Below are 26,484 nucleotides of genomic sequence, written 5' to 3'. Positions count from 1 at the left end.
GCTAGGCTATCCATTTAAAACCCTGGAGAAGCTATGTCCTAAATATAAGAGGATATCAGAGACGGACTAGGTTTAACCAAAACCATAACACAGCTCAGTGCCTTATGGGATTAAGGTGATAATTATCCCACACTATCTGCCTAACAAAGGAAAGAATGAAGTCTCTCTGGTGGAAGTCAACATCATCTGAAAACTCTATATTTTTATTACACAATGTCTGGAATTCAATAAAAAAACATTAGGCATATCAATAGGCAGGATCATGTGATCTAAAACCAAGATCCAAAACCAAAACCAGAATATGAAAACAGACCTACAGGTGATTCAGATATCAGATTGTGGATAAGGACTTTTAAAAACTATGGTTAATATGTTCAAGAAAAAAGGGAAAAGATGAATAAAATAGATAAAAGATAGGGAATTTCAACAGAAAATTGGAATCTATAAAGGAGAATAAATTAGAAATTCGTTATGGAAAAGTACAATATCGAAAATTCAGAATTCAAAGGGTGGATTTAATAAGTAGAAGACAGGATTAGAGATCTTAAAAATAGTTAAATAGAAAATGGCAAAACTGAAGTACAGAGAGACAAAAATACAGAAAAGAATAAATAAATACGTGGGACACAGTAAAATATGTTGTCATGTGTAATTTTGTAGAAGAAAAACAGGAAGAGAAATGAGCAAAAGCAATCATTAAGTGGCTAAAGGCCAGCCATTCTTAAAACTGATGAAAGTTATCAATCCAAAGATTCAAGAAATTGGTAAACACCAAGCAGGATAAATACAAAGAAAACAAGACTGATTCTAAAGTTTAAATAGAAATATAAAAGTGCCAAAAATAGCTAAGACAATCTTGAAAAAGACAAAGCTGGAGAGTTTACAATCAGAGTTTACAATCAAATCAAATCCAATACCAGATAAGAAGACCTATTTTAAAGTGTTAAAGCTTTGGTATACTTTAAAGCAATATGTATTATTGTTGCAAAGATAGAAAAATAGACTAATGGGGCATAGCAGAAAGTACACACACACACACACACACACACAGGTGGGGGGGCTTTATCTCTCTCATACACAAAAATAAATTCCAGATGGATTACAACTCTAAATGTGAAAAGGTGAAAGGTAAAACAATAAAGCTTTTAGAAGAAAACATAAGAGAATATCTTTATGATATTAGAAGAGATATAAATTACTTAAACAGGACATAGAATAGCACTAACCAGAAAGGTAAAAGAGGATGACTTGGAATATGTTAAAAATTAAGAAATTCTCTTTATCAAAAGATAATGGTGAAAAGGCAAGCCATAGAGTGCGAGAAAATATTTGCATTGCATGTACATGACAAATTACTCAAATCCATAATTATTGATATCCCCTACAAGTCTATAAGTAGTAGTCAGAAACCTCAATAGAAAAAAAAAAGGCCAAAGTGTTGAACAGTCACCTTATAAAACAGGGTTTTCCGATCACCCACATAAAGTGATCAATTACATTAGTCAGCAGGGAAATGCAAATTACAGTCCAGAGAATATTACTCCACACCCACTAGAATAACTAAAGTGCATTGCTGATAGGAATGTAAATTTGTACAAAGGTTTTGAGAAGTTGTTTGGTGGTATCTACTAGTGCTGGACATACACGTATCATATAGCCTAGCATCTCTAGCCCTGAGTATATTTCCAAACATAAATCAGTACTTATGTCTACCAAAGGCATATAATGAATGTTCATAGCATAGCTAATTTTAGTAGACTTGATACTACTCTAATGTCCATCAAAATGGATTAAAAATCTGTGACAAAGAAATTAACACAACATTGTACATCAACTATACTTCAATAAAAATATCTGTGACATATTCATACAATGGAATACTATAAAAGAATGACAAGTATATTATACTCAACAACTCAATCTGGATGAGGTCACAGGTTTAATGCTGAGTGAAAGCCAGACACATCCATGTATATAGTGCATGATTCCATTTATGTCATATATAAAAGTAGGCAAAACTAATCTGTGGTGTTAGAAATCTTTAATATTTCATCCATCATTGCTATTGGTAGTATTTCCAAATTTCTATCATATTAAACTATGGAAATCAGGAATAAGAGTTGGAATTCCCAAGAATTTCATAAATTAAATGTTATTCATAAAACACTTCAGACTTTCATGCCCTTTGCTCATTATTATGGATATACAACTTTTTAAAATATGAAATAACAAGTTTAGAAATATTAGCAAATGCCAGTAACATTACTATAGAAGATACTCAAACACTGGAAAACACCAGCAAATCTTATTGGGTAGTATTTGAATTAAAACATTTGGATCTCTTAGCAAGGTAACAGAACTATACAAAATCAAATGTCAAAATTGCCAGTTTAAGGGTTTATTTTGCTTCTCAAACTTGTTATATCTTGAAAGGACACTCACAGGGTTTGTATACTGTATACTATGCATATAGACAATATATAATTTGCAAGAATGACTTGCTATTAGCAGCATACAGGGCTACAAAGATACACTTATAATAAGCAAAATCAACTGATCCGATCAACATGTACTCCTGTGCTGATATTTAGAATTTCAATACTTTTGACTCAGTGTGCCAGCATTTCCTGTTCTTGCTTTTCACTTGACATTAGTAGATTTCTTTAAGGCAGTAATGTTTCTGTGTCTATTGTTAAGCTTTAATTCTTATAGTAGAATTATAATACTTTTTCCATTTTGCTGATTTCTCAACTATTTTTCTCAGTATTTGAAATTCAGAAAAAATATATAAATTTCCCAACAAATGCCAGGAAGGAATTTACACATAGAAACAATAGTCAGGATAATGGTTACACCTGATGGGGGTCATGCTTGATAAGGGACACAACTAGTGCTTCTGGGTGCTGATTATATGGAATGTAAGTCTGGTGTTCAGAAAAGATATCTGGACTGGAGATTTAATTCAGGTTTCATCCATATAGGTGATATTTAAAGCCATAAGGCTGGAGAAGTCATCTATAGCATTTAGAGGCTAAAGAGAAGAGAATAACTCAGTAAATGAGAAGGATAGGATAGCTGAAGTATGAGGAAACTTAAGGGAACATATTGTCCAGGAAACCAAATAAAGTACATTAAGAAGGAGAGAGTGGTTTAAATTCTTAAGTGGGCAGTTAAAGTTAACCTTAAAATCTCTAATAAGGAAGCAATTCTGGAATGGTGAAGTGAGAACTTCTGAAAATCCACTCTTCCATAAAAGCAACAAGAACATTTTCAAAAATTGGCAAAATAAACTTTCAATCCAAACTCTAACCAAAGGCTCACAACAATCTGAGGAGTGTTAGTCAAGAAAAATGGCTGATTCTCAGTAAGGCCAGAGAACGCTGTTCCCATCCTCTTTACCCCCACTCTGTAGAAGCCTGGAAGATTTTTTAATGATAAAATGGTCAATCCATCAGGAAGATATAACAATTATAAAGATATATGGACCTAATCATAGAACCCCAAAATACATGGAGCAAAACTGATAAGAATTGAAAGGAGAAATAGACAATTCAACAATAAAAACTGAATATTTTAATATTCCACTTCCAATAGAACAACTAGACAGAACATCAACATAGAAATAGAAGACTTGAACACACTACAAATCAACTAGATCTAGTAAACATTTATATTGCGCTCTACCAAACAATATCAGAACACACATTATTCTCAAGTGCACATGGAACATTTTCTGTGGTAGACTATATGTTAGGCCATAAAACAAGATGCAATCAGTTTAAAAGTATTGGAACCATACAAAGTGTGTTATCTAACCTCAATTGAATGAAATTAGAAATCGATAACAGAAGGGAATTTGGGAAATTCACAAATATGTTGAAATTAAATAACACACACCTAAATAAACAATGGCTCAAAGAAGAAATCACAAGGGAAATTAGAAAATATTTTGAAATTAGTGAAAATTATGCACAATGTATAAACAGCCTAAAGCAGTGTTCAGAGGGAAATTTATAACTGTAAAGCCTGTATTAAAAAGAAGAACCTGACCTTCCACCTTAAGAAACTAGAAAGAGAAGAGCAAACTAAACCCAAAAGAAGCAGAAGGAAGAAAATAATAAATATTAGAGTGAAATTAAATAAAACAGAAAATAGAAAAACATTAAAGAAAATCAAATAATCTAAAAGTTGGTTCTTTGAAAAGATCAGTAAAACTGATGAACCTTTAGCTAGACTGACCAAGGGGTGTGGGGAACACAAAACACACACACACACACAAAACAAGAGAATAATCATATTACTAAAATCATGAAAGAGGGGGCATCACTACTGACCTTACAGAAATAAATAGGATTATACAGGAAAACTATGAGCTGCAAATTATAGGTCAACAAATTATATAGCCTAGATGAAATGGAAAAATTACTAGTAACACACAAACTACTGAAACTGACTGAGGAAAAAAAATAGAAATTTTTATTGGACCTATAAAAAGAGACTTAATTAGTAATTTTATAACTTCCCACAAGGAAAAGCCCAGGTCCAGATGGTTTCACCATTGAATTTTACCAGACAGTTAAAGAAGAATGAATGCTAAGTCTTCACAAAGTCTTGTAAAATACAGAAGAGGAGGTGACATTCAGTCAGGTCAGTATCACTATGCTACCAAAACCAAAGATCACAAGAAAAGCAAAGCAAAGACAAATATTCTTTATGAATATAAACACAAAGATCTTCAACAAAATACTAGCAAACCAAATAAAAAAAACTTATAAATGGATTATCCACTATCTTTAAGTGGGATATATCCCAGGAATATAAAGTTGGCTTAACATCCAAAAATCAATCAATGTAATACACCATATCAATAGAATAAAGGACAAAAACCACTTGATCATTTCGACAAATGCATAAACACATATACTTCATGCCAGAAATCCAAATTTGTCCTGATTTGCCAATAACTAGTGCCTATAACTTACCCTGTAACTTTGGATAATTTAAAATCCTGACTAAGTATTTGAATTAGTTATAAACATATACAGTGTTTGTTTCCATTTGGTTTTATATGTATGCCAACCTTAGGCTGTAGTTGTTATGTTCATCAGAACTCTTGTACTTTTACTGAATATGCCCAAACCAAACTGATTATTTTTTTTTCTCTAAAACCTTCTTTTGTGTTCCCTGCCTTGGTTTAGATCCTGTATTCGGGTTGTTGTTTATCTCTTCAACCTCATCTCATATCGCTTTCCCCTTTACATCAGCCTTCTGCCAGTTCCTAGAACACTGCAACACTGCAAGATGTTTCCCACTTAGAAGGCTTTGCACTTTCTGTTTTTTATGGTTGTTTGTTTGTTTGTGGCCTGAAATATTCTCCAGCAAGCTCTGGCTTTTGCTTATTTTCCATTTTCCTGCTTAAAAGCCACCCCTCAAAGGGGTTTTCTGTGATCACTGTATCTAATGAAACCCCTCCCCACCTCATAAACTCTGTTTTATTTTTTTATAGCACTTATCACTGTATGATATTATTTTTATTTATTTACTTATATATTTTTTGTCTTTTTCCACTAGACTATAAGCTCAATGAAAGGATGGGACCTCAAATGTCTTATGATCTCTGTACATTAACTATCTAATACAATGTCTTAGTATTTGTTGAATGAGTGACTGACTTAATCAATCAAGCAAGCAAGCAATCATTCTCTGACAGTATGAATTCAAAGGGAATGCCTTCTCATTGGTGTTATCATGGCAAGATTGATTTTTACCTCCCATATTCCTGGGGCTGGCACATACCAAGGCTCGAGTAACAGAAAGAGGCATTTGGCAAAGCAACTAAAGGCAAAGAGATGCTAGTGCCATCATAGCCAATACAATATGTGTTGAGGGGGCCATTCTGGGAATGCTGTAGTTCTGATTGTCTGATAGATATCCTTTCTGCAGTATCCATTTCCCAAGCCACTCTACCCCTGCTCCTCCATGAAAAAAAATGAAACTGAGGAGAAGGGGTAGGACTCTATGTGAGGGAATTTGAGGGCTTACAGGAACCCAAAGGTCAGGGAGGAAGGAGAGAAGAAAGAGAAGGCCTAAAGGGGAAGAGTTCTGTTCCCCAGTGGGTGAATGAATTCCATCATTAGCCAAGTACTTGCAAAAGTTACAAACTCTGTGTCATCTAGAATCCTTCCTTAGACTTTCTCCTTTTCTTTCTTAACCATCATGAAAAGCCACCAGTTATATTCTGCCACTGAGATCTCCTCCCTATTCCACTTAATTCATCCCACTGTCTAATACTCTATATTGTGTCCTAAATGTCATTCACACCAAACATTGTGATGGCCTTTTAACTACTGTCTTGGCTTTAGTTTCACTCTTTCTAACCAGGCATCCATATTGCAGGTTGAGCAATCTTTCCAAATTATACATCTGGCCATATCATCTCTCTATTTCAGGCATGTCCACAAGAACTTATAGCCTATGGACTAAAACCCTTGTTTCATTTTTAAAAATTTAAGTATAGTTAATTTAAAATATTATATTAGTTTCAGGTGTACAACATAGTGATTCAATATTTTAATACATTATACTTCATTTAAAGTTATTATAAATTATTGGCTATATTCCCTGTGCTGTACAGTATATCCCTGTATTTTACTTATTTTATACATAGTATAGTTTGTGTCTCTTAATCCCCTACCCCTATCTTGCCCTCCCCCAAGTCCTCTTCCCACTGGTAAGAACTAGTTTGTTCTCTATATCTGGGAGTCTGTTTCTGTTTTCTTATATTCATTAGTTTGTTGTAATTTTTAGATTCTGTATATAAGTGATAACATACAGTATGTGTCTTTCCTTGTCTGACTTATTTCACTGAGCATAATACCCTTCAAGTCCATCCATGTTGCTGTTGCAAATGTCAAAATTTCATTCTTTTTTATGGTTGAGTAACATCCCATTTTACCCCCCCCCCACACACACACACAAACACACACAATATATTGTCTTTATCCATTCATCTGTTGATGGACACTTAGCTTGCTTCCATATCTTGGCTATTGAAAATAATGCTGCTTTGAAACTTGGGGTGCAGATAATCTTTGCAAATTAATATTTTCATTTTCTGCATATATACACCCAGGAGTAGAATTTCTGGATCATATGGTAGTTCTATTTTAGTTTTTTGAGGAACTTCCATACTGTTTTCCATAGTGGCTGCACCAACTTGCATTCCCACTAACATTGTACTAGTGTACTAGGTTTCCCTTTTCTGCATATCCTTGCCAAGTTTGTTATTTGTGGTCTTTTTGATGACAGCCATTATAATACATGTGAGGTGATATCTCATTGTGGTTTTGATTTGCATTTCCATGATGGTTAGGAATATTGAGCACCTTTTCATATGACTGTTGACAATCTGTATGTCTTTGGGAAAATGTCTATTCAGGTCTTCTCTCTCTTTTTGAATCAAGTTTTTGGGGTTGTTTTTGATATTGAGTTATATGAACTGTTTATATATTTTGGATATTAACCCCTTATTGGACATATCATTTGCAAATATTTTCTCCCATTCAGTAGGTTGTCTTTTTGTTTTGTTGATGGTTTCCTTTGCTGCACAAAAGCTTTTAAGTTTAGTTAGGTACCATTTGTTTACTTATCCTTTTGTTTCCTTTGCTTAAAGGGACAATCCAAAAATATACTGCTAACACTTATGTCAAAGAGTGCTCTGCCTATGTTTTCTTCTAGGAATTTTATGGTTTCCGGTCTTACATTTAAGTCTTTAATCCATTTTGAGTTTATTTTTGTATATGGTATGAGGGAGTGTTCGAATTTCATTCTTTGACATGTAGGTAGCTGTTTTCCCGGCAACATTTATTGAAGAGGCTGTCTTTTCTCCATTGTATATTCTTGCCTCCTTTGTCATAGTTTAATTGGTCATAAGTACGTGGGTTTATTTCTGGGCTTTCTATCCTGTTCCATTGATCTATATTTCTGTTTTTGTGCCAGTATCATACTGTTTTGATTACTGTAGCTTTGTAATACAGCCTGAAGTCAGGGATCATGACTTCCAACTTTGTTCTTTTTTCTCAAGATTGCTTTGGCTCTTTGGGGTCTTTTGTGCTCCCATACAAATTTTAGGATTATTTGTGCTAGTTCTGTGAAAACTGTCATGGATATTTTGATAGGGATTGTATTAAATCTGTGGATTGCTTTGAGTAGTATGGACATTTTAATATTAAACAATTTAACTATTTTAATTCTTCCAATCGGTAAACATGGGATACCTTTCCATTTGTTTGAATCATCTTCCATTTCCTTCATCAATGACTTACAGTTTTCAGAATATAGGTCCTTCGCTTCCTTAGTTAAATTTATTCCTTCTTATTTTATTCTTTCTAATACAATTGTAAATGGGATCGTTTTCTTGTTTTCTTTTTCTGATAGTTTATTATTAGTGTATAGAACAGCAACAGATTTCTGTATATTAATATTGAATCCTACAACTTTACTGAATTAATTTATTAGTTCTAATAGTTTTTTGGTGCAGACTTTAGTATTTTCTATGTATAGGGTCATGTCATCTGCAAAGAGTGACTGTTTTACCTCTTTCCTTCTAATATGGATGTCTTTTTTTTTTTCTTGTTTGATTGCTGTGGCTAGGACTTCCAATACTATGTTAAACAGAAATGGCAAGAGTGGGCATCCTTGTTTTGTTCCTGATTTTAGAGGAAAAGCTTTCAGCTTTTCACCATTGAAAACACAATGTTAGCTGTGGGTTTGTCATAGATGGCCTTTATTATTTTGAGATATGTTCCCTCTATGCCCACTTTCTGGAGAGTTTTTATTATAAATGGATGTTGAATTTTGTAAAATGCTTTTTCTGCATCTATTGAGATGATCATGTGGTTTTTGTCTTTCCTTTTGTTAATGTGGTATACCATGCTGATTGATTTGTGGATATTGAACCATTATTGCATCCTAGAATAATTTCCACTTGATCATGGTATATAATTCTTTTTATATATTGTTGGATTTGGTTTGCTAGTATTTTGTTGAGGATTTGTGCATCTATATTCATCAGAGATATTGGCCTGTAATTTTCTTTTCTTGTATTGTCTTTGGTTGGGTATCATGGTAATAGTGGCCTCATAGAATGAATTTGGGGATGTTCCCTCCTCTTCAATGTTCTGGAATAGTTTGAGAAGGATAGGTATTAATTCTTCTTTGTATACTTAGAATTCCTCTGTGAAGCTGTCTAGTCCTGGACTTTTGCTTTTTGGGAGTTTTTTGATCACTAATTCAATTTCACTACTAGTGATCAGTCTGTTCAGATCATCTAGTTCTTTCTGACTCCGTTGTGGAAGAGTGTATGTTTCTAGGAATTTATCCATTTCTTCTAGGTTGTCCAATTTGTTGGCATATATTCATAGTATTCTCTTATGATTTTTTGTATCTCTGTAATATTCATTGTAATTTCTCCTCTTTCATTTCTTATTTTATTTGCATCTTCTCTCTCTTTTTTTTCTTAATGAGCATGGCTTAAAGTCTTGTCAATTTTATTTATCTTTTCAAAAACCCAGCTCTTGGTTTCATTTATCTTTTCTATTGTTGTGGGTTTTGGTTTTTTTTTTTTTTTGATCTCTACTTCATTTTTTTCCCCTCTGATCTTTATAATTTCCTTCCTTCTGCTGACTCTGGACTTTGTTTGTTCTTCTTTTTCTAATTCCTTTAGATGGTAGGTTAGGTTGTTTATTTGAGATTTTTCTTGTTTCCTGACATAGGCTTGTATTGCCATAAACTTCCCTCTTACAACTGCATTTGCTGCATCCCATAGCTTTTTGAATGTTGTGATTTCATTTCATTTGTTTCCAGGTATTTTATGATTTCCTCTCTGATTTTTTTCGTTAGCCCATTGGTTTTTTAGTAGCATGATGTTTAGCGTCTACGTGTTTCTGTTTTCTCCATTTTTCTTCCTATAATTGATTTCTAGTTTCATATTTTGTGGTCAGAAAAGATGCTTGATATAATATCTATCTTCTTAAATTTATTGAGACTTGCTTTGTGGCCAGAATGTGATCTATCCTGGAGAACTTCCATGTGCACAGAAAAGAATGTATATTCGGATGTTTTTGGACAGAATGTCCTTTAAATATCTATTAAGCCCAACTGGTCTAATGTGTCATTTAAGGCCATAAAACCCTTATTTCTTGGTGTGGGCAAATAAGATATTTTATAATATAACCTCAGCTTCCTTTTAGCCTGTAAGTCCAGGGATACCATTAATTCCCTTAACACTCCATGCTCTCTTATGGATTTTTGCCTTTGCTGTGTTGTTCTTTGGCTAGGGAAGTCCTTCTATCACCTACTGAATATGACCTCATCTTCTGAGTATCACTCAGTTTATGAATCCTTCTCTAACACTACACTCTAAGCAGAATCAATAGAGCCTCCCTCTGGTTTCACTTAACACTTGTTTTTGTTTCATTAGTGTTCATACGTCTCATGTTTAGGCTGGTGCTATAACTGTTGTGCAATGTCTGTCTCCATCAATAGATTGTGGGCATCCTGGTGGTGCTCACTGTGCCTTATTAACCTCTTTTACAAATATGGGGTCAGGCTGTGAGCAGACAATCAAGTAGTTTTCAATTTGTATTTTGAATATATTTCTCCCTCTTCCTTCTCTTCCTTCAGTAGTTTTTGCCTTTCCTGATTTGACCTCCAACAAATGAGAAGAAAATACTTTTTCCTCCTTTTGATTATTGTCAAAGAAATGAAACCATTGCATTTTGCATAAAACAAGTTGCCACTCTGGGCCCAGTGAAGTTTCTACAGTACTGGTAGCTGCACAATTTATTGTCACATCTGTACTAGAACATGCTAGGATTTTTAGGGCTAATATTCAGGATTGTATGGTCAAGGTACTCAGTTTAAGTTAAGAGATTCAGCAAGAAATCCCTTTTCTTTCTTGGGGGTGGATAATATCTTCCATCACCTACCCCTTCCCAGAACAGAGCTGTTCTAATTTCCATTGTCAAACTCTTGGGTATATTGGGCAGAACACTGCTTTGTCCTTTAACCATAGGGAGTTACAAACACTTGAATGGCAAAGATAAGAAGACATATACAGAAACAAGAAGAACTACAATCCTGCAGCCTGTGTCACAAAAACCACATTCACAGAAAGATAGACAAGATGAAAAGGCAGAGGGCTATGTACCAGTTGAAGGAACAAGATAAAACCCCAGAAGAACAACTAAATGAAGTGGAGATAGGCAACCTTCCAGGAAAAGAATTCAGAATAATGATAGTGAAGATGATCCAGGACCTCGGAAAAAGAATGGAGGCAAAGATCGAGAAGATGCAAGAAATGTTTAACAAAGACCTAGAAGAATTAAAGAAAAAGCAAATAGAGATGAACAATACAATAACTGAAATGAAAACTACACTAGAAGGAATCAATAGCAGAATAACTGAGGCAGAAGAACGGATAAGTGACCTGGAAGACAGAATGGTGGAATTCACTGCTGCAGAACAGAATAAAGAAAAAAGAATGAAAAGAAATGAAGACAGCTTAAGAGACCTCTGGGACAACATTAAACGCAACAACATTCGCATTATAGGGGTCCCAGAAGGAGAAGAGAGAGAGAAAGGACCCGAGAAAATATTTGAAGACATTATAGTCGAAAACTTCCCTAACATTGGAAAGGAAATAGCCACCCAAGTCCAGGAAGCGCAGCGAGTCCCATACAGGATAAAGCCAAGGAGAAACACGCCGAGACACATAGTAATCAAACTGGCAAAAATAAAAATTATTGAAAGCAGCCAGGGAAAAATGACAAATAACATACAAGGGAACTCCCATAAGGTTAACAGCTGATTTCACAGCAGAAACTCTACAAGCCAGAAGGGGGTTGCATGATATACTTAAAGTGATGAAAGGGAAGAAACTACAACCAAGATTACTCTAGCCAGCAAGGATCCCATTCAGATTCGATGGAGAAATCAAAAGCTTTACAGACAAGCAAAAGCTAAGAGAATTCAGCACCACCAAAGCAGCTCTACAACAAATGCTAAAGGAACTTCTCTAAGTGGGAAACATAAGAGAAGAAAAGGACCTACAAAAACAAACCCAAAACAATTTAGAAAATGGTCATAGGAATATACATATAGATAATTACCTTAAACGTGAATGGATTAAATGCTCCAATGAAAAGACAGAGGCTTGCTGAATGGATACAAAAACAAGACCCATATATATGCTGTGTACAAGAGACCCACTTCACACCTAGGGACACATACAGACTGAAAGTGAGGGGATGGAAAAAGATATTCTATGCAAATGGAAATCAAAAGAAAGCTGGAGTAGCAATACTCATATCAGATAAAATAGACTTTAAAATAAAGAATGTTACAAGAGACAAGGAAGGACACTACATAATGATCAAGAGATTAATCCAAGAAGAAGGTATAACAATTATAAATATATATGCACCCAACATAGGAGCACCTCAATATATAAGGCAACTGCTAACAGCTGTAAAAGAGGAAATCAACAGTAACACAATAATAGTGGGGGACTTTAACACCTCACATACACCAATGGACAGATCATCCAAAATGAAAATAAATAAGGAAACAGAAGCTTTAAATGACACAATAGACTAGATAGATTTAATTGATATTTATAGGACATTCCATCCAAAAACAGCAGATTACACTTTCTTCTCAAGTGCGCACAGAACATTCTCCAGGATAGATCACATTTTGGGTCACAAATCAAGCCTTAGTAAATTTAAGAAAATTGAAATCATATCAAGCATCTTTTCTGACCACAACGCTATGAGACTAGAAATGAATTACAGGGAAAAAAACGTAAAACACACAAACACATGGAAGCTAAACAATACGTTACTAAACAACCAAGAGATCACTGAAGAACTCAAAGAGGAAATCAAAAAATACCTAGAGACAAATGCCAATGAAAACACGACGATCCAAAAGGGAAGTTTATAGCTATACAAGCCTACCTCAAGAAACAAGAAAAATCTCAAATAAACAATCTAACCTTACACCTAAAGGAACTAGAGAAAGAAGAACAAACAAAACCCAAAGTTAGCAGAGGGAAAGAAATCATAAAGATCAGAGCAGAAATAAATGAAATAGAAACAAAGAAAACAATAGCAAAGACCAATAAAACTAAAAGCTGGTTCTTTGAGAAGGTAAACAACATTGATAAACCATTAGCCAGACTCATCAAGAAAAAGAGGGAGAGGACTCAAATCAATAAAATTAGAAATGAAAAAGGAGAAGTTACAACAGACACTGCAGAAATACAAAGCATCCTAACGGACTACTACAAGTAACTCTATGCCAATAAAATGGACAACCTGGAAGAAATGGACAAATTCTTAGAAAGGCATAACCTTCCAAGACTGAACCAGGAAGAAATAGAAAATATGAACAGACCAATCACATGTAATGATATTGAAACTGTGATTAAAAATCTTCCAACAAACAAAAGTCCAGGACCAGATGGCTTCACAGGTGAATTCTATCAAACATTTAGAGAAGAGCTAACACCCATCCTTCTCAAACTCTTCCAAAAACTGCAGAGGAAGGAACACTCCCGAACTCATTCTATGAGGCCACCATCACCCTGATACCAATACCAGACAAAGATACTACAAAAAAAGAAAATTACAGACCAATATCACTGATGGATATAGATGCAAAAATCCTCAAAAAAATACTAGCAAACAGAATCCAACAACACATTAAAAGGATCATACACCACGATCAAGTGGGATTTATCCCAGGGATGCAAGGATTCTTCAATATATGCAAATCAATCAATGTGATACACCATATTAACAAACTAAAGAAGAAAAACCATATGATCATCTCAATAGATGCAGAAAAAGCTTTTGACAAAATTCAACACCCATTTATGATAAAAACCCTCCAGAAAGTGGGCATAGAGGGAACCTACCTCAACATAATAAAGGCCATATATGACAAACCCACAGCAAACATCATTCTCAATGGTGAAAAACTGAAAGCTTTTCCTCTAAGATCAGGAACGAGACAAGGATGTCCACTCTCCCCACTATTATTCAACATGGTTTTGGAAGTCCTAGCCACGGCAATCAAAGAAGAAAAAGAAATAAAAGGAATCCAAATTGGAAAAGAAGAAGTAAAACTGTCACTGTTTGCAGATGACATGATACTATACATAGAGAATCCTAAAGATGTTACCAGAAAACTACTAGAGCTAATCAATGAATTTGGTAAAGCAGCAGGATACAAAATTAATGCACAGAAGTCTCTTGCATTACTATACACTAATGATGAAAAATCTGAAAGAGAAATCAAGGAAACACTCCCATTTACCATTGCAACAAAAAGAATGAAATACCTAGGAATATACCTACCTAGGGAGACAAAAGACCTGTATGCAGAAAACTATAAGACACTGATGAAAGAAATTAAAGATGATACCAACAGATGGAGAGATATACCATGTTCTTGGATTGGAAGAATCAATATTGTGAAAATGACTATACTACCCAAAGCAATCTACAGATTCAATGCAATCCCTATCAAATTGCCAATGGCATTTTTTACAGAACTAAAACAAAAAATCTTAAAATTTATAGGGAGACAAAAAAGACCCCAAATAGCCAAAGCAGTCTTGAGGGAAAAAAACGGAGCTGGAGGAATCAGTCTCCCTGACTTCAGACTGTACTACAAAGCTACAGTAATCCAGACAATATGCTACTGGCACGAAAACAGAAACATAGATCAATGGAACAAGATAGAAAGCCCAGAGGTAAAGCCACGCACCTATGGTCAACTAATCTATGACAAAAGAAGCAAGGATATACAATGGAGAAAAGACAGTCTTTTCAATAAGTGGTGCTGGGAAAACTGGACAGCTACATGTAAAAGAATGAAATTAGAACACTCCTTAACACCATACACAAAAGTGAACTCAAAATGGATTAGAGACTTTAATGTAAGACCGGACACTGTAAAACTCTTAGAGGAAAACATAGGAAGAACACTCTTTGACATAAATCACAGCAAGATCTTTTTTGATCCACCTCCTAGAGAAATGGAAATAAAAACAAAATAAACAAATGGGTCCTAATGAAACTTAAAAGTTTTTGCACAGCAAAGGAAACCATAAATAAGACTAAAAGACAACCCTCAGAATGGGAGGAAATATTTGCAAATGAAGCAACTGACAAAGGATTAATCTCCAAAATATATAAACAGCCCATGCAGCTCAATATTAAAGAAACAAACAGCCCAATCCAAAAATGGGCAGAAGACCTAAATAGACATTTCTCCAAAGAAGACATACAGATGGCCAAGAAGCACATGAAAAGTTGGTCAACATCGCTAATTATTAGAGAAATGCAAATCAAAACTACAATGAGGTATCACCTCACACCAGTTAGAATGGGCATCATCAGAAAATCTACAAACAACAAATGCTGGAGAGGGTGTGGAGAAAACGGAACCCTCTTGCACTGTTGGTGGGAATGTAAATTGATACAGCCACTATGGAGGACAGTATGGAGGTTCCTTAAAAAACCAAAAATAGAATTGCCATATGATCCAGTAATCCCACTACTGGGCATATACCCAGAGAAAACCATAATTCAAAAAGACACATGCACCACAATGTTCATTGCAGCACTATTTACAATAGCCAGGTCATGGAAGTAACCTAAATGCCCATCGACAGACGAATGGATAAAGAAGTTGTGGTACATATATACAATGGAATATTACTCAGCCATCAAAAGGAGCAAAATTGGGTCATTTGTTGAGATGTGGATGGATCTAGAGACTGTCATACAGAGTGAAGTAAGTCAGAAAGAGAAAAACAAATACCGTATATTAACGCATGTATGTGGAACCTAGAACTATGGTACAGATGAACCGGTTTGCAGGGCAGAAGTTGAGACACAGATGTAGAGAACAAACATATGGACAGCATGGGGAGAAAGCTGCATGGGGGTGGGGATGGTGGTGTGATGAATTGGGCGATTGGGATTGACATGTATACACTGATGCGTGTAAAATTGATGACTAACAAGAACCTGCTGTATAAAAAAAGTAAAAAAATAATAATAAAAAAATAAAAATAAAAGAAGACACATACGGGTAATTATATGTTTCGGAATAGTAGAACCCAAACATGTATATTAAGGATGGAAGGCACCGGGGAAGATGAGAGGACAAGGGCCTTGTGAAATCACATTTTATTAATAGTCTTGTGATAGTCCTCACTTCATAGTCTTAGTATAAGTTTTAGGTAAGTGTGTGAGAAGAGTCCTGAGGAGAGGATATCCCTTTCTTCTTGGTGATAGTAGTTTAAAGATCTCAATTCTAGTTGGGAGCCCTAGATACCCCATAGGCAGCAGAGGATGCTTTGTTTCCAAAACTGAATCACAAAAGACCACAGCCATCCATAGGGGAAAATCTCTAGACAGGAGGTTACAAGTTGGTGGTTTGCAGATGTCATTTATTTGATCTATACAGTGTTAATAACCTTCAGAATTATCCTCCAAGATTTGAAATTTGGGAGATGTCATACAAAATTCCAGATTTTTTTATTATTTTATGAAATCAGAAGATTGGACAACATTGGACTCAAATCCGCACATGGTCACAAACAGCTGGGGCTGAGTAGTGGCCGTCCCTTGTATATGGGCACTTTCTGCTCTCTCCCTGAAAACAGGGTCCAATGTCAGTTGCCATTAATCAACTCACTTAGTTGATAGATTTAAGAGCTCCTAGTTGAATTAAGAGGAAAGTGACATAGTTCTTGTACCCACAGCTATAAAAATTTAAAATAAATAAATAAAAGATAGACTGAAAGGACTATTTCAAAAAAGATGGCAAGTTTGCATTTCCTAATAAAAATGAAGAATATTTATACACTGTTTCTATGCATACACACTATGCTTTTGTTGAAAAATAAAACTTCAGATATCGACATTATGCAATCCATTATAAGAACCATAATTGATATATTAAAAAAGATGTACAATGAAAATCTTAACTTTATTAAACAGACTGAAAGTTCAACAGGTTTTGTATTTGAATATATACATTAAGTGTTGCTGCTGGGAAAAGCAGTTATGCATTAATTAAGCAATAAACCTTCACAGGCATCAAAATATTTTATAGACACAAGATTTATAAAAATGTCTTTAATTGCAGTAGAAATTATACATTGAACCAGAAGTATTTTTGTCAGTGAGTTGAAGAAATGACTGAGACCATATACAGGGCATATTATGTTTAAAAGTTAGATTTCTTGTGGCATTTTCTTTTGTCACTTATGAGAGTTATGTGTATTTTCTCACAACTTCAATGAGAATTTTGATGTGAATGAACAACTTTTGGGCATGTCCATTAAAAGCAAATCAGAAAATGGTTTACTTGAATATATTGAAAAAAGCCCTAAAAAATGTAACATAAGCAGATCACAATTAATACATGTAAGTGTTAATGTCAGACTTTTATGAAATACATATCCAACATTGCAAAGTTTTGTAGGGATACAGAATTTATGTTCGTTCATTGGTAGATTGACTAGCAATTATTTGCTTTGTGGTAAAAGGTTTAAGTAGAGCATATTATGGACATAATAGCTGCCACCATGAGCTGGAGACCTCCCAATGACTTGAACAATAAACAGCTCAAAAATGAATGAAGAGGGTGAGCAGTATGGTTGTCAGCTTCCCTTTATTATGAGACTAGATATCTGAGTTAGGGCAAAGTGCTCACCCCAAATATAAAACCCACTGTGCAAAGAGTTAATCTGTGTCTGGAAAGAAAGCAACTCTATTCTTTTAAGATACTGACTAAAACTAAATAACCTCACTCCTCATTCCCTCACCATTTCCTTACCCACACCCCTGTTAAAATTAATCTGTACTAAATTCTGTACTCGACATTGGAATTCCAAATACAAGACCTGACATTAACACCCTGATGCAGAAGGAATGGTGGCAGGTTTCTGGTTTGCAAAATTAAAGTGGTAATAAATTTCAAAATAAAATTATAATCATTAATTATTGCTTTTTTTAATTTGTAATTTTTCATTTTGAATTTAAAATATCCCCAGTATGATTTTTTTACATTATTTCATATGTTCACCCCATAATTAATTAAAGAAAATTTTATTACATTTCTAGCAGTTTATTTTTCCTACAACTAGCCTGATTTGGTCATTTAAGATACCTCTCTAGCTCCTGTGGGCATTTGAATTTGTGACATCTGCATTAGGTAATATTTTAACCATTCCTCCCCTTGCCCCTACTCTCTATCCTCCAAGAGAAGGAAAAGTTTAACAATTTATTGGCAGTCCAGAAGACTGTGAGTCATTGAAGCAAGAGACCACTTTGGGTTTATTTCTGTGTGTTCAGCATAAACTGTTAGTAATTGTTCAACAAGTACTTAATACATGCATGGATAAATGTACTTCAGTTGAAGATATACCACATATCTAAAACTCTTTTGGGATGGAAGTTGTATTTCAATCTCATGCAAGTTTAGTATCAGAGATAATCATTTTCCTTTCCCCTCACTTCTCCTTCTTGACTTTTTTCTGCCTTAGATGCCTATACAACAGCCGAAGTAGTTTACTCTTGGACTCTTGGGAAGAACAAATCTGTGGAAGTGGCACAGGATGGCTCTCGACTGAATCAATATGACCTGCTGGGCCATGTTGTTGGCACAGAAATAATCCGGTCTAGTACAGGTATTTATTTATTTTATTTAGCAAGCATTTTTGTAACCTGTACCACATACCAGTCACTGTTTTAAGTGCTTATAAAAACTTATGTTAACAAAACAGTCTTGTGAGGTAGGTACTATTATCTTAAGGAAACTGAGGCATACAGATGTTTAATAATTTGTTCCATGTCACAGTTATGTAATGTCAGAGCCAAGATCTGAACCCAGGCAGATTGGCTTCCAAGATCATGCTTTTAACCATGATGCCCTGCTGTTTCATCGTGAGTTAGGTCAAGGTCATTAGGGCTGGACTGTGGTAGAAGAGAAAGCAGAGGGAAGTCATGATAGTGGGAGAGCTAAACTTTGATCCTAAAGTTTTCATGAAAATATTTGCTTAACTCCGCCAATACAGAGGTGGCAAGGTAATAACCCCAGGAGAGGCCAGAACACAGCCAGGAGGTCCAGGAATGAGCCATGGAATTATTTTCTTAAGTGAATCACCCATTTCAGAAACAAGTGTGTCTGTCAAACATTGCCAGGTCCTCTCAATGGCTCTTCCTTGGACATTGATAAATGGAACTTAGAGGCTTGTTCTGTCGCCTTAAGTCCTATCTATTTGGAAACTGACCAGTTGTAGGGGCCTGAGGAAGGAGGCACCCTGAATCCCAACTAACTTTAGGGTATTTGACAAAATGGAGTATATCTTAGGGGCCCACATATCTTACAATATTTTTTGCCATGAAAGGGTGGGAACTTTCAACACTTGTCTCCATGGAAGATCTCTGAATCCACAATTATAAACGAAGTAGGGTACTCTTGTCCTTTTTTTCATTAGCTGGACACTGCTGTTCCCTCTCATAGTGTTACAGTATGTCTGTGGTCTGTTCTCCCTCCATCCTAGGACCAGGGGTGGGAACCTAAAAAAAAGCAGCATTTGAAATGGCTTTAATGGACAACAGGATTTAGAGATTTGGAACTTGGTGTGGGGAAAGGCTATTCTTGAGAATGGCAATACGGAGGTTCAAAAGGCCAGAGGTTTGTGAGAACATGATCTCTTGGAGAAGGTCAGCTGATCTGTGGGGGTGAGGGGAAAGTACCCACCTGGCCAGTTCTGCTCTCCCCAAGTAGGTAGAGGGAGGAGGACCTTTAGTGCCTACATGTACAAAGTGTATTTTTACTGTCCTACTGTGACCCTTGCATTTTTGAGCGGAAGCCACCTCCTGCTGTGGGGTGCCGCTGCTGCTGCAAACGACCTCCCATCTGAGATCAGACCCTCCCCTCCCTCCCACCCCAGCCTGTGGGCAAAGAGTACCCAGGCTCCTGATGAAGGCTCCGTGCATCCCAGCACAGCAAGGCGGACCCCTAGAGACCAAGGGTAACCCAGGAGCCCTGGAGGTCCACTGCGCAGAAGGGAGAGAATTCCTGGGGCTATAGCATCTGTTCACTCTCCTGACTTCCCCATCCCTCCTTGGCACTGCTCACCTGGTATCAACTTTTGAGACCCATCATTAGCCATCCAAGCAGCTCCATTTCATTTGGTTAAACCACTGTTTGTTTAGTCTTTATCACACGTTCATGATAGAAAAATTAGAAATATCAGAGGAGCAAAAAATGTAAATTAAAATATTCTTTAATTCCACCATCTAGAAAAAAACTTTTTCGAAGAATTTAGTGCATTAACTGATTATTATACATTTTGGTGTGTAACCTTTAAGAAGGTTCTCTTTGCACTTTTAATATAAATATGGTTTTATATAAATGGGACCAAAATATTGATACTGTTTTATAAGCTGTTTTTTGTGTAATTTTATATTGTAAGCATGTTTTCTTGTCACTAAGTGTACAGGATCCAAATAAAATATACACACAAGCTAGTGATATATTTTTATTCATATATAATTGGCATTAGTTTCAAGTGTACAACATTATGATTCAATATTTGTATGTATTGTGAAATGATCACCACAGGAAGTCTAGTTAACATCCATCACCATACATAGTTATAGAATTTTTTTCTTGTGATGAGAACTTTTAAGATCTACTCTCAACAGCTTTCAAATGTGCAGTATAGTATTCTAACTATAGTCACCATGCTGTACATAACACCCCAAGGACTTATTTACTTTATAACTGGAAGTTTGTACCTTCTGATTCCCTTCACCCATTTCACCTAACACCTACCCTTGGCTTCTGGCAACCACTAATCTATTCTTTGTATCTATGAACTTGGTTTTTTGTTCGTTTTGTTTTGTTTTTTGGATTCCACATATAAGTGAGATACAATATTTGTCTTGCTCTGTCTGACTTATTTCACTTAGCATAATGTCCCCAAGGTCCATCCATGTTATTGCAAATGGCAAAAATTTTCCTTCTTTTTATGGTTGAATAATATTCCATTGTATCTATATATACCACATCTTCTTTATCCGTTCATCCATGGAGAGACACTTTGGTTGTTTCCATGTCTTGGCTCTTGTAAATAATGCTGCAGTGAAGATGGAGGTGTATATATCTTAAGCTAGTGTTCTCATTTTCTTCAGATAAATACCCATAAGTGGAATTGCTGGATCGTATAGTAGTTCCATTTTTAATTTTTAAAAAATATTTATTTATTTATTTATCTATCTATCTATTTATTTATTTATTTATTTGGCTGCACCAGATCTTAGTTGTGGCATGCAGGATCTTTTAGTTGTGGCACGTGAACTCTTAGTTGTGACACGTGGGATCTAGTTCCCTGACCAGGGATTGAACCCGGGCCCCCTGAATTGGGAGCGTGGAGTCTTAGCCACTGGACCACCAGGAAAGTCCCCCATTTTTAATTTTTTGAGGAAACTCCATACTGTTTTCCATAGTAGTTGCACCAGTATACATTCCCACCAAGAGTACATGAGGGTTTCCATTTCCACACATCCTCACCAGCATTTGTTTTTTGTTGTTAGTTCTAAGTAGTTAGTAATAATATTTTAACAATTAGAATGGGCATATATTAATTATTACCTGTTTTAGTTTTACTCTAAATTTAAAAAGAAAATTAAAAGGCCAGCATCTGAGGCCACAGCCAGCCTTCTTGACAATGATAAGTGTTGCTATCAGTGGGAAGCATAGCATTTCATTGTGAAACTCAATAATATCTTCATCTTACTGGATCATAATCCATTTAACCAATTACCTATGCTTATTTTCTGTTTTAATGATATAAAGAACACTGCAAAGATCTTCTTTTTCCATATAGCATTTTGTTCCTATGTAATTACCTGCCTAGGATAAAAACAAAATATTGAGATTGCTATTTCAGAAAGTAGACACATTTAAAAAGTTTTCAATACATATTGACAAATTGCCATTCTAAAAGGTGAAACAATTCACACTCTCATTATCAGTGTATGAGCATGCCAGTTTCCCTTCACTCTTGGCAATGCAGATGTTATGGATTGAATTATGTCTCCCCAAAAGATATGTTGAAATCCTACCCCCAGTGCCTCAGAATGTGACCTTATTTGAAAATAGGGTTATTGCAGATATTAGATTATAATAGCAAATTAGTTTTGAAAACATGATACAGTGTACATCAGTAAACGAAGCAGGTGTAAGAAGGAATGAGGAAGTTAAATGGGAATATCTGCAGGATATACTGTTGAGTGAAAATAGCAAATACAAAACCACCAAAGACTATAGGATATATATTAGTATAGGAATAGTATTTCTAGAATATACACAAGAAGCTGTTAATTGTAGTTAAAGGAAGGAGAAATGAAATGGTGTGAAGGAGGTAGACTTTTTGCTGTATATTATTTGACACCCTTTGGTTTAGAAACCATATAAATATTACCTCACATAAATGTATATTGTTTTCATGTGACTATAAATTATGGGCATTCCTTTCTGAATTCTGATATGCTCCTCTATGTGGTGTCCAACATACTAATGGGAAGCTGGGCCAGAGGAAAACCCACAATCTGTGGGTGTTCTGTTTTGTATGAGTGGTTTTCTCTCTGAAAGCTGTCAGTCCTCAGCTTGAAGTAGTTCTAAGCAGAGGGCTCCTGCTCTTTGCTCCAGATTCAAACATGTGTTAAATAAATGAACGAAATTTCTCTAAATTGATGGCTAGTTCTTCACACTGTTCCCTACTTCAGCACTGTCTCCATTTCCCCTTATTTGCAATATTTACATTAATTTTCTAAGAGGAGCCTGATCTTATTTTTGCATCTTTCCTAGAAATTTGACCATTTGTTAGAAAAACTCTCATTACTGTCACTGTGTATATTATTTGCTTAGACATGGAACATAGGTAAGTGAAGACAAATCAGAAAATAAGAGCAGCGTGGCGGGTGTGTTTTGACCCACCTGCAGATGCTATTCTGTGGGCGGGGGGGCGCCAAAACCCCATGACTGCTTAGCCAGAGCAGCAGTTGACCCCTGAGGTCACCATTTTGGTGCAGTGAGGCAACAGCCACCAAGGGACGTGGCCCTATTACGTGGCTCACTGCCACTGGAAGAGGGCTCTGCTGGAGTTCTGCAGTTGGCTTGAGCTCTGCTGTTGGGCGGGGCTTTTGTGTCTACTACTCTGTATGCCAGAGCTTCGGGCTGCTCGCAGAGGTTGGGTTCCCTTGCAGTTGAATTTAGACTGCTGACTGTACTTTTGATCAGGCGATGATGCTGGCAGGGGACCTGATACCACCTCCAAGATTCGCACAATGTTGGCTGTAAGTTATGCCATATTCCTTTGTGCTAGCTGACCCCAAATCTGGCCCTGCCAATTCCCAGAGCGTTCCCCATGAGGCAAAACAGAAGTGGGCCTCCAGGGGAATGCCCAGGAAAGCTGGATATCTGCCTTGGGTTCTCATTTCCCCACTGGAGAAACCATAGACTCAGAGGTACCCTCTAGGTGCTGCACTGAGCTGGCCTGGGGGAGGGAAGAAGGCGACAAATTGATACCACTTCTGTTATCCTTCTAATGTCACTTTTCTTGGTTTTCATGCCCCGGATGGGTGCTGCTTCAGCTTTACTTCTTATATCTAGGATTTTCACAAAGTGTTCTCTTCCGTGGGTAGCTGCTAAACCATATTTTTGTGACAGGGTACTAGAGCCAGGGCTGTCCTATTCCACCATCTTGCTGATCTTAAATCACTCTCTTTGCTTCTTTGGAAGAGAAACAACAAGATAGAAATTGAAGGAAAGAAGGATAGAAAAGGAGAGGCTTAAGAAAATATATTCAGTTATTTAAAACAATGGCTAATTTGATAAGCTTTTGAAAAGTCCACTTGCTTTCCTTTCAGATCTACAGAATATAACTTATATAAAATATATAATAAATATTATTCATAAATATTAAATATTTTACATGATCAGATATAAGATTAATAGACAGGAAGGAATTCAGGGGTGTGAGACTAATATGTGGAAGGGGAGGAAATTCCCCAAGCTAATCAAAGTCCAACTATTGCTAAAAATAAATCTTCAGTGCCTCCTCAGCTGAGAAAAAGAGTGAACAGAAGGACAGGGAAAGAAAGCAGTTGAAATGTACACAGATAGGAGAGAGGGGGAGAAGGAGGAGAGAGGGGGAGGGGGTGGGGAACAAATAAATAAAAGGATTGAAAAAGTGGCAGAGAGAAAAAAAAAGCAACCGCAATGTTATAATGAAGAAATTCTACAATTTTGTATGACAATTCTTTGCTAAATTAAAACTAAGCCTACTTGTATTTTTCATGTTCACATAAACAAGCTAGAATGTGAATACACACACAATATGGATTGTATGTTGAGCTTTGGCTAACCAGATGGTGCTTCCTAGGCTTAGGTACAAGGGAGTGGGTGAGGTAGGAAAGTGGGAAATTGCCTCATTTGGGAGACATACTGAAACCAAATGAGGGCAGAGAGAGAGAGAGAGAGAGAGAGAGAGAGAGGTGAAAAATAAGAAGCTCTAACAAGAAAGGTAGTAGAGCAATCAGATTGCATGGACCTTTGGAGACTCTTTGGGGAAATTCGCCTTTTGCTCTTTGAGAGATGGGAAACCATTGGGGAGCCTTAAGCAAAAGAAAGACTGAATCTGACTTTTATTATAATAGACTCATTTTGGCTGGTACGCTAAGAATGCATTGAAGGGGACAAGTACAGAGGCAAGGCACGTTAGAAAGCTATTACAGTACTCTAAGTAAGAGATGATGGTAGCTTAGTCCAAAGTGGTAACAGCGGAAGTGGTGAGAAATGCTCAAATTATAAATATATTTTGAAGAACTGTCAACGTATCTGTGTCCGTGTCTGCATTTGTGTATGTACACATGGAAACATGCACGAGGGAGGGAGAGGGAGTGGTCGATGATGTTAAAGATTTTGAAGAATTTTGATTTGTGCTCCTGAGAGCTACCATTTACTGAGATAGGAAAATCTGTTGGAAGGGATAGTTTGGAGGGGGTAGGAAATGGAGACAGTAAGAGCTAAGATTTGGACATGTTAGGTCAAGATACCTATTAGATCCCCAAGTGGTGATATCTAATGGATAATGAAATATATAGGTATAGAGCATTATAGGGAACCCTAGGTTTGCCATATCAAAGTACCATAAACTGAATGGCTTCAAACAACAGAGATTTATGTCTCCTAGTTCTGGAGGCTAGAAGTCTGAAACCAAGGTGCTGGCTGGGTTGGTTCCTTCTGGAGGCTCCTTTTATACAGAAGAGGGGAAGGGGGAGGGGTCCACTGTAGTGCTGACCAATGACTGAGTGGGACCACTGACGGTCGCTCATTGACAGTTGCTCGCCTGGGGGAGGGGCCCACCGCAACACTGACCAATGGCTGAGCGGGGCTGCTATAGCTCACGCCTGCCCCACCACTATTACAATTCCCCACTGTCAATGTCCATTCCACAATCTTGTGGGAAAAGGGGTGACGATTTTTCTGGCTACTTCCCACTGAACAGGGGAGATGAGGGGGTGATTGTGAAATGGAATTGATCAGCTTTGGGTTGAGAATATTCCTTAAAAATGTTAGTAAGCAATACAATTCTTTTTATCTACAACTATTTGAACCTGATGAAATTCCTTCTACAAAGAAATTTTAATCTCAATACTTATTCTTTTAGAAGAGCAACCTTAAGTCTTCTAAGGCTTCATAAACCCATTGCTCTCTAGGCCTCTCAGGAGTTGGGTCATTTTCTGATGACAGTGGTGCTGCTTTAACCCGAGTGTGATGAATCCATGGCTTTACTCCAGCTAACTTGACAGATGACTGTGTGGTAAGTAATACCACATGTGGTCCTGTCCACCTTGCGGTCAGCTGGTGCTCAGTCCCTTGTTCCCTCCAGGTTTTAAGGAGGACTCAGTTTCTGGGCCGGAAAGGATGTAACGTTACCTCAGTTGGATTGGCACACCTGCTGACAACAAACTCATGAACAGAGGTTAGTATAGTGCCCAGAGCTTTAACATAATTGGCAACTGCTAGATCTTTCAGAGCATTTATAGATCCTCCCACCCGGGCAGACACCTGGAATGGCCTACCATACAATATTTCAAAGGGGCCTAATTTAAGCCTGCTTCTGGGAGCCACTCTGATCCATAGCAGGGCAACTGGCAACGCCTTCTCCCAAGTTAAATTAGTCTCTTGACGTATTTTAGCAATGCTCCTTTTTAGTGTATAATTCATTTTCTCGGTTTTTTCCTGTTGATTGTAGTCTCCAGGATGAATGTAGCTTCCAATTCATTTGCAGTGCTGTAGACACTTGTTGGGTTATGCTAG

The 26,484-nt window shown here is 36.4% G+C and overlaps 1 protein-coding gene and 1 long non-coding RNA gene across 4 annotated transcripts in view; both read left to right on the top strand.

The window, feature by feature from the left end:
- LOC309651832 overlaps nt 1–26,484 on the top strand; it is a 437,596-nt gene that overhangs the window by 159,575 nt on the left and 251,537 nt on the right. The window lies entirely within an intron of this gene.
- GABRA3 (gamma-aminobutyric acid type A receptor subunit alpha3) overlaps nt 1–26,484 on the top strand; it is a 258,489-nt gene that overhangs the window by 203,216 nt on the left and 28,789 nt on the right. For all 3 annotated transcript variants that reach the window (XM_082444886.1, XM_082444885.1, XM_082444884.1), the window contains one exon: nt 18,632–18,775. In XM_082444886.1, coding sequence (XP_082301012.1) covers nt 18,632–18,775 — 144 coding nt within the window. The remainder of the gene's footprint in view (nt 1–18,631; nt 18,776–26,484) is intronic.

The sequence above is a fragment of the Balaenoptera physalus genome, assembly GCF_965194825.1.
Source record: "Balaenoptera physalus genome assembly, chromosome: X".
Lineage (NCBI taxonomy): Eukaryota > Metazoa > Chordata > Mammalia > Artiodactyla > Balaenopteridae > Balaenoptera > Balaenoptera physalus.
The sequence above is the reverse complement of the archived record's forward strand: the minus strand, read 5'-3'. Positions and strand labels throughout refer to the sequence as shown.